Here is a 13697-nt window from a genome sequence, read left to right on the forward strand (position 1 = left end):
ATCACACCACCACCACCACCCCCGCTGCTTTCCCCCCCTTGGTGTCCATACGTTTGTTCTCTATGTCTGTATCTCTATTTCTGCCCTGCAAACCGGTTCATCTGTACCATTTTTCTAGGTTCCACATATATGCATTAATATACGATACTTGTTTTTCTCTTTCTGACTTACTTCACTCTGTTTAAAGAGAGTTTTGCAAGGCAGTATTGGGTTTGGGCAGAGTTAGTTTGGATTGGGCAGAGTTATGTCATGCTAGTTGTTTTTTCTTTTAATAAATTTATTTATTTTAGGCTGCATCGGGTCTTTGTTGCTATGTGCAGACTTTCTCTAGTTTCAGTGAGCAGGGGCTACACTTTGTTGCGGTGCATGGGCTTCTCACTGTGGTGGCTTCTCTTGTTGTGGAGCACGGGCTCTAGGCATGCGGGCTTCAGTAGTTGTGGCATGCGGGCTCAGTAGTTGTGGCACACAGGCTTAGATGCTCCGTGGCATGTGGCATCTTCCTGGACCAGGTCTCGAGCCCATATCCCCTGCATTGGCAGGCGGATTCTTAACCACTGAGCCGCCAAGGAAGCCCCTATCATGCAAGTTTTCATTATTTATTTATTTATTTATTTTCATAAAAATTTCATCTTTAAGGTGGTGATGTTTTGATATACATATACAGAGTGAAATGATTATTTCAGTCAAGCTAATTAACATATCCTTCTTTGTATACTGGAAATTTGCTAAGAGAGTAGATTCCAGGTGCTCTCACCACACACACACACACACACACACACACATACACAAATGGCAGCTATGGAGGACATACTAGTTTTATTTATTTTTTTATTTTTTAAAAGTTTACCCATTTATTTATTTATTTATTTATTTATTTATTTATTTATTGGGTTGCACCAGATCTTAGTTGCAGCACGTGGGCTCCTTGGTTGTGGCGAAGTCTTAGTTGCGGCATGCGAAGTCTTAGTTGCGGCATGCATGTGGGATCTAGTTCCCTGACCAGGGATCGAACCTGGGCCTCCTGCATTGGGTGTGTGGAGTCTTATCTTCTGAGCCACCAGGGAAGTCCCAGGACATACTAGTTTTAGATTGTGGGCCCTGCAAATTGAGGGCCGTTGGACTTAATAAGTAAGCAGTTTTACTTAGTTTATAGTTTTCTCTTTCTAGAATATTTCCTGCACCAAACAGATGGATTATTTTCATTTGATCTCACTGTATTTTAACTGAGGGACAGGAAATTTGTTTCACTTCTCAGTGGATTCTACCAGATCAGGAAGATCACTGCCTTAAATCTCACAGAAAAGCTCTGATGATTGCAGATTACGCTTTGGGGACCTTAAGCAACTGGGAAGAAAGCTGGAACCAGGGAGTGTCAGGACCCATGGAGAGCAAGTCTATGGTTCTCTGCCATTTTGAGGAGCAGTGAGTCGGCCTCTGCACTTGAGGCGTTCTCTGGGCTGGGAACTGTGGTTTCCCGAGCTGGCTCTGGTTCCTAGGAAGACCTTGGGGTCTTTTATGTAAGTGGGACTTGAGGAAGACTTGGAAAGGACAGGGGGATTCTGCAGAATAGTCCAGTGACTAAACAGATGTTAGTTACCAACCTCCCATGGCTGAACTCTGGCTAGGCTGTGTTAACCATCTTTTCTTTTTCTCTTGTTGTTTTCTGTATTGCAACTTATCCCCAGGTTCCTGACTCAGAAGGTTGAACTTATGACCCATTTTCTAAGACGGTCTTTTTACTTTTCCATTTCTAAGTGAGAAACTACAGAGCAAATCTAAATTCATATTTAATATAAAGCCCCGTGGGGTAGACCCCAGGCCAAGAACTAGGTTAGTTGTAAACATATACTCTTTTGCTGGTCTTGGGCCTTCCTGTTTATTATTGAAGCCAGGAGATGGAACCTACCAAGTAGTACAGTTTCCACAATGAAAAAAATAACTCAGAAGCAGTGCAACATAGTCAATTTGCCTTCCTAAGGCCACATGAATACTCTTTTTCAGTTTTTTCATTTTGGCATTTGTTTCTTTCAAAACTATGTTCATTTGTCTGACACTATTTATGTTGTAATAATTCCTAAATCCTAAATCCAATTTCAGGGTCTGGGTGTTAGTATAGGGTCTCTAGCTGGCTGATCGGCTGGAAAGACTGCTTAATGATTTCCTTGCACAGCTGTTTGCTCAGAGGAACACCTATTTCTTTCTTTCTTTTTTTTTGAACAGTACTTTGATTTATTGGACTTAAAGAATTTACATACTAAATACTGAATAAGAGAAAGAAATAAAAAGCATGATTAAATAAATATGAAACTTCTCAATTCTGGCTTTCATGGCTTTAAGAGTATCATGCCTTGAAATAAAACCTTAAACTTGGGGGCTTCCCTGGTGGCACGGTGGTTGAGAATCTGCCTGCCAGTGCAGGGGACATGGGTTCGAGCTCTGGTCTGGGAAGATCCCACATGCCATGGAGCAACTAAGCCCGTGAGCCACAACTACTGAAGCCTGCACATCTGGAGCCTGTGCTCCGCAACATGGGAGAAGCCGCGACAGTGAGAGGCCCGCGCACCCCGGTAAAGAGTGGCCCCCACTCGCCGCAACTGGAGAAAGCCCTCGCACAGAAACAAAGACCCAAAACAGCCAAAACTAAATAAATAAATAAATAAATTTATTTTTAAAAAAAACAAAAAACCTTAAACTTGAATCAACCTACAGATGCCACTTCAAATCAGCGTAGCTACGTATGGTTTCCCTTTTTGCATTGTGTGTGTGTGTGTGTGTGTGTGTGTGTGTGTATTCAAACTTGTGTTCCATGTAAGTTATTTTGAAAGATAAGTTTTAGATCATGAAATCATCAGAATATCGACTGCTAATCATCATGGTGGTAGATAATGTACCTCTTATATTATTCCACTTTATTAACACCCTTTTGTCCTAGTATACTATACTATGCAGATGAATTGGCAGGAAAAATGAATACATTTATCTGTGAAGAAATTAGAGAGCCTCCATGGAAACACGTATTTCTCATTCTCTGTTTTCAAGGAGAAAGTGATCTGCCGCACCTGCGGCACAGGGAACCCTGCTCACCTGAGATACTGTGTCACCTGTGAGGGTCCCCTGCCTTCATCACAAGAGGTAGGTTGACTGCATGTGCCAGTCCTGTATTTTAATGGCTGATAAATGTTCAGTGTTAGTGATAAGAAATATAGTCTGCAGAGGGGAGAGGAAGTTTGTAGGGGAGGAGAGGGGAGAGACCAAAAGAAGCTGCTCATGGTAAAGTGAAAGCAACATTTCTGTGTTCACCAGTACAAAACTGTTTTCAAAGTCTTCAGCGTGATTCAATCAAGTCAGCAATTCCTTACAATTTCATTTAGTGACTGCATGGAAGGCTGGCGGCAGCCAGTGGGGTTGGGGCCGTTCACATTTCACTCACAGGCAGGCACGTCTGTGTGGACTGTGCCTGCTGTGTTTTTTTGTTTTTTTTTTGTTTTGTTTTTGTAAGAAAAAATTTAAACTTTATTTTGGTAAAACATTTCAGATTCCCTCAGATCACAGCATATCAATAAGCAAAATGTACACATACTGATTTTATACTACATGTCAAGTCCCAAATCCCGGATCCTAGGAAAGCAAGTTGCAAAGTACAAGTGCTGGTAACAACTATAGGTAGTATTTTAAACAAAAATAAGTGAGTTTGGGCTTCCCTGGTGGCGCAGTGGTTGAGAATCTGCCTGCCAATGCAGGGGACACGGGTTCGAGCCCTGGTCTGGGAAGATCCCACATGCCGCCGAGCAACTGGGCCCGTGAGCCACAACTACTGAGCCTGCACGTCTGGAGCCTGTGCTCCGCAACAAGAGAGGCCACGATAGTGAGAGGCCCGCGCACCGCGATGAAGAGTGGTCCCCGCTTGCCGCAACTAGAGAAAGCCCTCGCACAGAAACAAAGACCCAACACAGCCATAAATAAATAAATTAATTAATTAAAAAAAAAAAATAAGTGAGTTTTCAGCACTTAAGTGAAATGAGGCTTTAATCAAAAAGGGACTCAATCCCACAGTGTGCCTGCTGTGTTTTGAAATTGAGCGCATGGTGGGCACCCATCGTTGGGTTTCCTGCCAGCCTAGCTGCATTTCAATGAAAGGTCTGAAGGCTTTGTATTTAGAAACCCAGATTAGCAAGTTTTGTATCAAAACCCTGCTTTAACAGCAGGATAAATTTAAGTCTGAAGGAAAAGTTTCCAAAGGGTTTCTCCTTTGATTTTATCCCAAAGAGTCTTCCTTTAATTGCACATAAATGGGGCGAGGATAAGTATATACAAAAGAGGTCTTCTTTCTCAGAATCTGTGGATGTTGGGAGCTGGTGTAGCCTCTTTCTGGATAGATGTCTGTCTTAGGACAACAGAGCAGTCCCTGAAGTAAAACAGGATACACTGGGCGCATAGTTTTCTTTGAGAAAAAATTATCCTTAATAAACACTTTCTATAATGTGTGCACACATTCCGTGATCAATGGAGTCAGTTATTCATTGATCGATTGATTCATTCAGTAACTACTTGAATGGCGCCCAGGTGCCAGTGTCCCAGGTCCTGTGCTTGTGGGGAGAAGTGTGAAATGAGAGTCCTTTCCCTTCAGGAAATCAGGTCTAGTGGGAAGCAAGCTGACACGGGGAGCCTGACCCTGTGCTGAGCTCTCCTGCGGACTGCGCTGCGCGTAACCAAGTGAGATCCCGCCGCAGGAGCGCCCCCGCGAGGAGCCACTGTGTTGAAGGGGCTGCGTGGAGTCGTGGGTGAAAACCAGGCTATGGAGTAGAGTCGGCTGGCCGGGCTTCAGATCTCGGGGCTCAGCCCCTCGGTGCCTCGCTTTCCATCATCTGTAAACAGAGCCGACCAGGGCGCCCTCGTGCCAGCTCCGCCGTGGGGTTTAGCAGCGGGAGCAAAGATTCTAGTTCAGGTCCGCCTGCCGGAGTCTCAGAAAGTCTCACGAGACAATCCCAACTCCCTCCCCCAAAGAAAATACTTCTTCTCCTGTGTCAGGAGTGGCAAGTAAGTTGACGTTTCCAGATGGAAACCAGAGTCCGAAGGAGAGAGGGTGAGCCTCAGCCGTGACCCCTCAGGCCGCCCCCGCTCCTCGGGCTTTTTCTCGAGTAACATCCTCGCAGCGAGGGCGGTGGGCACGCTGCCTTTGGCATGCCAGGTAACGGGGGCTTCAAGATATGTGAGGCACCGGTTTCATCGACTTTGCGTGAAGGAGCGCATGCTCTTTGTTCTAATTCATTCACTGGTGAAGCTCATCATAGTTTTACTCTTTGGGGCAGAAGTACCGTATTTCCAGGGTTTGCACTGGTTTGGGGCTTCCTTCTCTTCTGGATTGGGAGGGGGATTGGAGTACTGACCCGCCTGTATGGCCCTGTGTCCACCCGTCCACGTGCGAGCAGGGGAAGCTTGCTTCTGAGTTTGATAGGGAGCCTCCGTGGGTTTTTTTTTTTTTTTTTAAGATTGATTGATTGATTGATTGATTGATTGCTATGTTGGGTCTTCGTTTCTGTGCTAGGGCTTTCTCTAGTTGTGGCAAGCGGGGACCACTCTTCGTCGCGGTGCGCGGGCCTCTCACTATCGCGGCCTCTCTTGTTGCGGAGCACGGGCTCCAGACGCGCAGGCTCAGTAGTTGCGGCTCACGAGCCCAGTTGCTCGGCGGCATGTGGGATCTTCCCAGACCAGGGCTCGAACCCGTGTCCCCTGCATTAGCAGGCAGATTCTCAACCACTGCGCCACCGGGGAAGCCCTCCATGGGGGTTTTAACACAGCTTCTCTGTGCCTCAGGGCCGCCCCAGAGCCAGGCTCCTCCCTTCCACAGCCTTGCTGAAATCGCTTCTTGGGATTTGGGTCCTAGCACCTATTTCCCTAAGAATCTGCAGACAGAGATCATTAGTTCTCTCAGATTGAGAAGGTCTCTCATTGCTGTTTTCATCTGCATTCTTTGAGGTTAAACCTTTTCACTCATCTGTTGACTCCTGGTGTTTTCTTCTTTTATGAATTGTCTGCTTACCTTTTTAATGAAACACTCAAAATTATTTATTGGAGTAAGGGTCACATGTAAATAATGCAAGAGGTTTCGTGTGAAGGGTTAGTCTCCCTTCCTGTCCTAGTCCCACGGCTCCTACCCCCAGAAGTAATCCCTGTTACCCACTTTCTGAGGTCTTCTTTCAGCCATTTGATGCCTTAATAAGTAACTGGTAGTTTAATATGAACACAGACCCGGTTCTTTGCTCCTAGCCGTGTATCTCGTTAGTAACCTCCTCATTTTTTCTGCTGTCTGTATGTCCCGTGGCGCGTTTAGACCATCCCCCTGGTGCTGGACGTTTAGGGCTGTTTCCAGTTATTTCCTCTAAAACCACAATCCTGCAGGGAATGGTCTTGAATATACTTCTTTGTGAATTTGTCCATCTGTAGGATAAATTCTAGAAGGTAGAATTACAGGGTCAGAGGGTATGGGCCTGTGTTCTTTGGATGGCTGCAGATTGTACGGTATGGGCGTAATTTGTATGGGAAAACTGTGTCTCTGATATTCATGAAAATATAAAAGTATTTTCTATCCTCTAGCCTGGCGTTGCAACTTGCTCCTCCGTTTGTTATAAATGTGGAGCCAGCAATCACCCATCTGCACGATTCTGTGGCTCCTGTGGTATTTACGTGAAGTCCTTGGCAAGACCTAGTGTGGAGAACAGCTTGGCTCCGGCTGCTGGAGAACGTGGCCCTTTTGCTGAGGTGAGGCCTCCATGGTACTAAGAACTGGACCCAGGAAGGGGTTGTGACTCTGAATTTGTGTTCTCCACCCTGTGGGCCAACCCGGGGGAAGAGAGCCGAAACACTTAGACCTTTCTCGTGGACTTTCAACTGGGTGTGTAAATAACTTCAACCACGTTATGTTTTAAACACTCGAGTGATTTCTTCAGAATTCAAAGATGTAAATATGCATTTATCTGTAGTAAATCGAGGTCTAACTGCGTGTGCAAGGTAATAGATGTAATGTCATTAGGGAGCTTTAGAATACATGGGATAGAATGTACTCTCGTCTCGTGAATTTCTTATGTAGCACGCCAAGAACTTTCCCCCTGCTCTTCTATATTTTAGAAAACTTATATTGGGTTCGTAAAATTGCTTTCGCCACTTATAACAGCTGGGCATATTTGAGGAAAATCTCACAAGGTTATTTTCAGAAGGACTTAATCTGTAACCAACTTTGTGTTAGATTTTTATGAATTTGTCTAAGCTACAGAAAGACTTTTCGGGTTTCTTCTCTTCTTTAGATTCTTCAAATCTCTTCATTAGAAGAATTTGAAGATTCATGATTGTTAGAGAGAATGCACGTGCACTCAGCAACTTTGCATTCATTTTAGGGAGTTCATGGTTTCTTAACCCAAATGAAAACACTTACAGATCGCGGGACTGCCAATAACCGAGGTGGCACCTTTGTGCAAATGAGACATGGTGTTTTTTTTCTCAAGACAATTGACTGCCATCTGTTGGAAATTGATTGTAATTTACTAATTTTGTTAGACATTTTCTTTACCATAAAAATTGTCCTAATAAATATGCAAACATACAATGTCCACTATGTGAATATTACCCCTTTAGATGCAATGCTTTTGTGCAGTGTGCAACGTACACATCCTTACATGGTGGTCCTCTCAGGTCCCCAGGCCCAGATGCAAGAGAGTGTCTCAGAGAAGATGTTGGTGCCCAGTAGTTGAGTGTGGATGGGTAGTAAAGTCTATGCTCCTCTGGATTGTAGAGCTGAGAGGATAGATTTCCAGACCTCAGGCGGCAGGACAGGGAGCATCAGTTGATTTGCCGAATTTGAGACAGTCAGTGGACAAGGGGTGGGGCTGGCTTCATGGCTCAGGCTGGGAGTTGCTGGGAAAAACAAGCAAAGAAGGTGAGGCAAGGCCTGAAAACCCCTTTTAGTTCGAAGTACAGTGTTTTGGAGATACTTTTACTCCTGATTAGAATTGTTTTCTGTGATAAAATGGAGAATTAATTAATTTACATTATAGTTTTTGTTTTTTTGTTTTTTGTTTGTTTTTTTTTATGTTTTCTGCCTTGCTCATACAGCCTCGATCTGCCTGGCAGCCCCTAAATGTTCCTTTGCCCAAGCCTGTTGCTGGGCCTAAGAAGGATGTGGGCACACAGACCACTGGCCTGTTCTACCCATCTGGGACCCTCCTGGCAAAAAAAGAACTGGAAATGGCTTCTCAGAAGCAGAGGCAGGAGAAAATGAGTGACCATAAACCTCTCCTCACAGCCGTCAGCCCAGGGAGAGGTGAGACACCCTCTCCTCTCAGAAGGGAACCCACTCTTTCCCTGAAAGAAAATTCCATTTTTTATCTTCCTTTTGATTCATTTTTATGTACAAGAAGTGCCTTTATTTTTCTTTTTTCAAGTAATTTTGCTTTGTGTGAATAATAGCACTTCCTTAAACTTTTAGCATGTTTTGACTCTTAGCCCCGTTGTCACGTTGGTAAATGAAGTCACACATAAGAATGTGTACTACTAACACAGAAATGTGCTTAGTCTGCGTCGTTACTGCTGGCTGCCATAATATCTTTTTCTATTGTGGCAAAATTCACATGACATAAAATTCACCATCTTAACCATTTTAAAGGGTACAATTCAGTGGCATTTAGTACATGCGCAGTACAACCATCACCGCTGCATTTCTAGAACCTTTTCATCCCCCCAGAAGTAAACCCTGTACATCCCCCTCCCAAGGGTGTAACGATCACTCATCTACTTTCTGTCTTTATGGATTTGCTTATTCTGGACATATAAGTGGAAGCATAGAATATGGTCTTTTGTGACTGGCTTCTTTCACTTAGTATGATGTTTTCAAGTTTTGTCCATGTAACATGTTTTCAGTACTTCATTCTTTTTTTTTAATAGCTCAGTGATATTCTACTGTGTGGATGTATGACATTTGTTTGTATGTTCATCAGTAATAGACATTTGAGTTGTGTCCAGCTTTGTGTGTGTGTGTGTGTGTGTGTGTGTGTGTGCGAACAGGTTTGACTGTTAAGAATAATGGTGCTCTGAACATTGACGTAGAAATTTTTCTGTGGCGTATGTTTTCATTTCTCTTGGGTATGTACATAGGAGTGCAATTGCTGGGTCCAGTGGTAACATGTTTAACTTTCTGAGGAACTTCTGGACTGTTTTCCAACGTGGCTGCACTATTTTACATTCTGACTGGCAGTGTATGAGGGTACCGATTTTTCCACATCTTTATCAGCACTTGTTATTATCTGACTTTTTCATTACAAGCATCCTCGTGGGTGTGGAGCGGTGTCTCATTATGGTTTGTTTTTTTTTTTAAAGGAATTCCTTTATTATTTATTTATTTATGGCTGTGTTGGGTCTTCGTTTCTGTGCGAGGGCTTCCTCTAGTTGCGGCAAGCGGGGGCCACTCTTCATCGCGGTGCGCCGGCCTCTCATTATCGCGGCCTCTCTTGTTGCGGAGCACAGGCTCCAGACGCGCAGGCTCAGTAGTTGTGGCTCACGGGCCTAGTTGCTCCGCGGCATGTGGGATCTTCCCAGACCAGGGCTCAAACCCGTGTCCCCTGCATTGGCAGGCAGATTCTCAACCACTGCACCACCAGGGAAGCCCTCATTATGGTTTTGATCAGTGTTTCCCTGATGACTAATGATGCTGAGCATCATTTCATCTGCGTTACCTGATTTATTAGCATCCAGTTGTCCATAGTATCCCTTTATAATCCTTTTTATTTCAATAAGGTTGGTGGTAATATCCCCTATTTAATTTCTGATTCTAGCAATTTGAGTCACTTCTGTTTTTCTTGGTGAGTCTAGACAAAGATTTGCCGATTTTGCTGATCTCTTTTCAAGAACCAACTTTGGGTTTTGTTGATTTTTTGTATTGCTTTTCTGTTCTGTCTTTCGTTAATTTCCACTCTAATCTTCATTATTTCCTTATTTCTTCTTGCTTTAGGTGGAGTTTGCTCTTTTTCTAGTTTCTCAAGTTCAAAGGTTCAGGTCTTTTTCTTTTTAGGTGAAATTATTTATTTATTTATTTCGTGGGGTTCAGGTCTTGATTTGAGACCTTTCTTCTTCTTTAATGTAGGCATTTACAACTATAAATTTCCCTGTGAGTGCTGCTTTCACTGCATCCCATAAGTTTTGGTGTTGTATCTTCATTTTCTTTCAACAATGAATTTTCTAGTTTCCCCTGTGGTTTCTTCTTTGACCCACTGGTTGTTTAAGAATTATTTAATTTCCAAATATTTGTGAGTTCCCCAAATTTCTGTCTGTTATTGATTTCTAGTTTCATTCTAGTATGTTTCTGATCATATTGTGATCAGAAACATATTTTGTATGATTTTAACCCTTTTAAATTTATTGAGGCTTGACATGGCCTAACATATGATCTATCCTGGAGAATGTTCCATGTGCCCTTGAGAAGAATATATATTCTCTTGGGGGTGGAATATTCTGTAGATGTCCATTAGGTCCTGCTAGTTTAGAGTGCTGTTCAAGTGTTCTATTTCTTGCTGACCTTCTGCCTAGTTGTTCTATCCATTTTGAAAATAGGGTATTAAAGTGTCCAACCATTATTGCTGAGTTGTCTATTTCTCCCATCATTTCCCTCAGTTTTTGCTTCATGTATTTTGGTTATCTGTTATTAGGTACATACTTATAATTGTTTATAATTGTTATACCTTCATGATACCCTTTTTCATTATAAAATGTCCCTATTTTTATCTAGTAACATTTTATTTGGTCTTAAAATCTATTTTGTCTGGTATTAGTATAGCCAGTCCAGCTTTCTTGTGGTTGCTGTTTGCATGATATATATATATTTCCATATTTTTTACTTTTAATCTGTTTGTATCTTTGGATCTAAAGTGTCTAAAATCTTTGTTTTTTGATTGGGTTGTTAAATTCATTCACATTTAATGTTATTGATAAAGTTGGATTTGTGTCTTCCATTTTACTCATTCTTTTCTAAATGTTTGTGTCTTTTTGTTCCTGTATTCTTCCTTTACTGCTTGCTTTTGTGTTGCATATTTTCTAATGTAAGATTTGAATGTTTAATGGGTTTTTTCCCCTATATATTGGGTTGGCCAAAAAGTGCGTTCAGGTTTTTCCATACCATCTTATTCCCTTAGTTGTTGCTCTAGAGCTTACATTATACATCTTTTTTTTTTTAATTTTTATTTATTTTATTTTTGGCTGCATTGGGTCTTCGTTGCTATGTGCGGGCTTTCTCTAGTTGTGGCGAGCGGGGGCCACGCTTCATTGTGGTGTGCGGGCTTCTCATCGTGGTGGCTTCTCTTGTTGTGGACCACGGGCTCTAGGGGTGTGGGCTTCAGTAGTTGTGGCATGCAGCTTCAGTAGTTGTGGCTCGTGGGCTCTAGAGCCCAGGCTCAGTAGTTGTTGCACACAGGCTTAGTTGCTCCTCGGCATGTGGGATCTTCCCGGACCAGGGCTTGAACCCGTGTCCCCTGCATTAACAGGCAGATTCTTAACCACTGCACCACCAGGGAAGCCCCTTACCTTACACATCTTATCAGAATATGTTTCAGATTTATAGTAATTTAATTCCAGTGTAACAGAGAAATGCTACTCCTATATAGCTCTGTTCTTTCTTCCTGGTTTTACAGGTATATATAACAACAATGCCTACATATATATATTACATCTAAATATGTTGCAAGCCCAACAAAACACTGTTATATTTATTATTTTATATAACCTTATGTCTTTTAAAAATGCTGAAAGAAGAAAGAACTACAGTTGACCCTTGAGCAACATGGGTTTGAACTGTGTGTGTCTATTTATATGTGGGGTATTTTTTTTCACTGTATGCTTACTTCAGTACTACATGATCCACAGTTGGTTGAGTGCACGGATGTGGGACCATGGATACGGAGGGCCAACTCTAAAGTTATATAAAGATTTTTAACTGCATGAGGGTTGGTGCCCATAACCCCTGTGTTGTTCACGCGTCAACTGTGTTATATATTTATGGCTTTTGTTATATTAGCCTCCTTTCTTCCCATTTCTAGTTGTCTTTGTTTACTCCTGTGAATTTGAGTTACCATCTGGAGCCATTTCCTTAGCCCAATCAAGCTTTGCTCCTGTCCACCTCTTTTGTGCTGTTACTGGCCAAGATCTTACATTTCTATATGTTATAGGACAAATACTACACCTATATACATATTATTTTATGCAATATATTTTTATATTTGTTAGGAGAAGAAAATAAATAGTCATTTATAATGTCTTTTATAGTTACATGGTTACTTTGTCAGTGCTCTTTGTTTTTTTGTGTGTATGGATTCACATTACTGTCTGGAGTCATTTGCTTTGAGCCTGAAGAACTTTCTTTAGTGTTTCTTATAGGGTGGTCTGCTAGCAATGACTTCCCTCAGGTTTTTAGTGTCTGGTAATGTCTTCATTTTGCCTTCATTTTTGAAAGATAACTTCTTGGAATAGGATTCTTGGTTGACAGGTTTTTTTTTCCTTTGAGCGCTTTGAATATGATATCCCACTGTCTTCTGGCCTCCATGATTTCTGGTGAGAAATCTGCTGTTAATCTCTTGCAGATCCCTTGTATGTGATGAGTCACTTCTCTCCTGCTGCTCTCAAGATTCTCTGTTTTTATCTCTTAAAAGTGCGTCTTTTGGTGTGGACCCTACTTGGAATTTGTTGAGCTGCTTGGATGTGTAAATTCATGCCTTTCATCAAATTAGGGAAGTTTGGGGCCATTATTTCTTCAAATATTTGTTCTGCATTTTGCTCTGTCCCCTCTTCTGGGATTCTCATTATGCATATGTTGGTATGCTTGATAGTTTCCTGCAGGTTTCTTAGGCTCTGTTCATTTTTCTTCATTCTTTTTTTCTCTCTGTTTTTTGCATTGCATAATATCTGTTGATCTGTTTCTCAATTTGCTAATTCTTTCTTTTGCCAGTTCAAATTAACTTCTGAGTCTCTCTAGTGAATTTTTAATTTCAGTCATTGTGCTTTTCTGCTACACAATATCTATTTGGTTCTCTTTATATATAATTTCTATGTATTGATATTCTGTATTTCATGAGGCACCTTCTTTTACTTCTTCATGCATTGTTTCTTTTAGTTCTTTGGATATGTTTACAATGGCTGCTTTGAAATCTTTGTTAAATCTCCAACATATGACCACTCTCACAGTTTCTGTTGCCTGTTTTTTTTCCTGTGTATGAATCACAGTTTCTTGTTTCTTTGCTTTCTTTTTTCGTCTCTTAATTTTTTCTTTTTTTTTTTTGGAACCTGGACATTTAAAATAACATACTGGGGGCTTCCCTGGTGGCGCAGTGGTTGAGATTCTGCCTGCCAATGCAGGGCACACGGGTTCGAGCCCTGGTCTGGGAAGATCCCACATGCCACGGAGCAACTAGGCCCGTGAGCCACAATTACTGAGCCTGCGCGTCTGGAGCCTGTGCCCCGCAACGGGAGGGGCCGCGATGGTGAGAGGCCCGCGCACCGCGATGAAGAGTGGCCCCCGCTTGCCACAACTAGAGAAAGCCCTCGCAGAGAAACGAAGACCCAACACAGCCAAAAATAAATAAATTAACAAAGTAAACAATGCCTTAAAAAAAAAAAATTCTAAAATAACATACTGTAGCAACTCTGGGTACTGACCTCGCCTCCAG

The 13697-nt window shown here is 42.3% G+C and overlaps 1 protein-coding gene across 5 annotated transcripts in view; it reads left to right on the forward strand.

Moving 5' to 3' along the window:
- The window catches only part of DZANK1 (double zinc ribbon and ankyrin repeat domains 1), a 67608-nt gene that overhangs the window by 32848 nt on the left and 21063 nt on the right, over positions 1–13697 (forward strand). For 4 of the 5 annotated variants that reach the window (XM_059896198.1, XM_059896197.1, XM_059896199.1 and 1 more), the window contains 3 exons: positions 3040–3132; positions 6595–6759; positions 8107–8314. In XM_059896198.1, coding sequence (XP_059752181.1) covers positions 3040–3132; positions 6595–6759; positions 8107–8314 — 466 coding nt within the window. The remainder of the gene's footprint in view (positions 1–3039; positions 3133–6594; positions 6760–8106; positions 8315–13697) is intronic. The other variant, XM_059896200.1, reaches the window with a different exon arrangement.

The sequence above is a fragment of the Balaenoptera ricei genome, chromosome 15 (genome assembly GCF_028023285.1).
Source record: "Balaenoptera ricei isolate mBalRic1 chromosome 15, mBalRic1.hap2, whole genome shotgun sequence".
Classification (NCBI taxonomy): domain Eukaryota; kingdom Metazoa; phylum Chordata; class Mammalia; order Artiodactyla; family Balaenopteridae; genus Balaenoptera; species Balaenoptera ricei.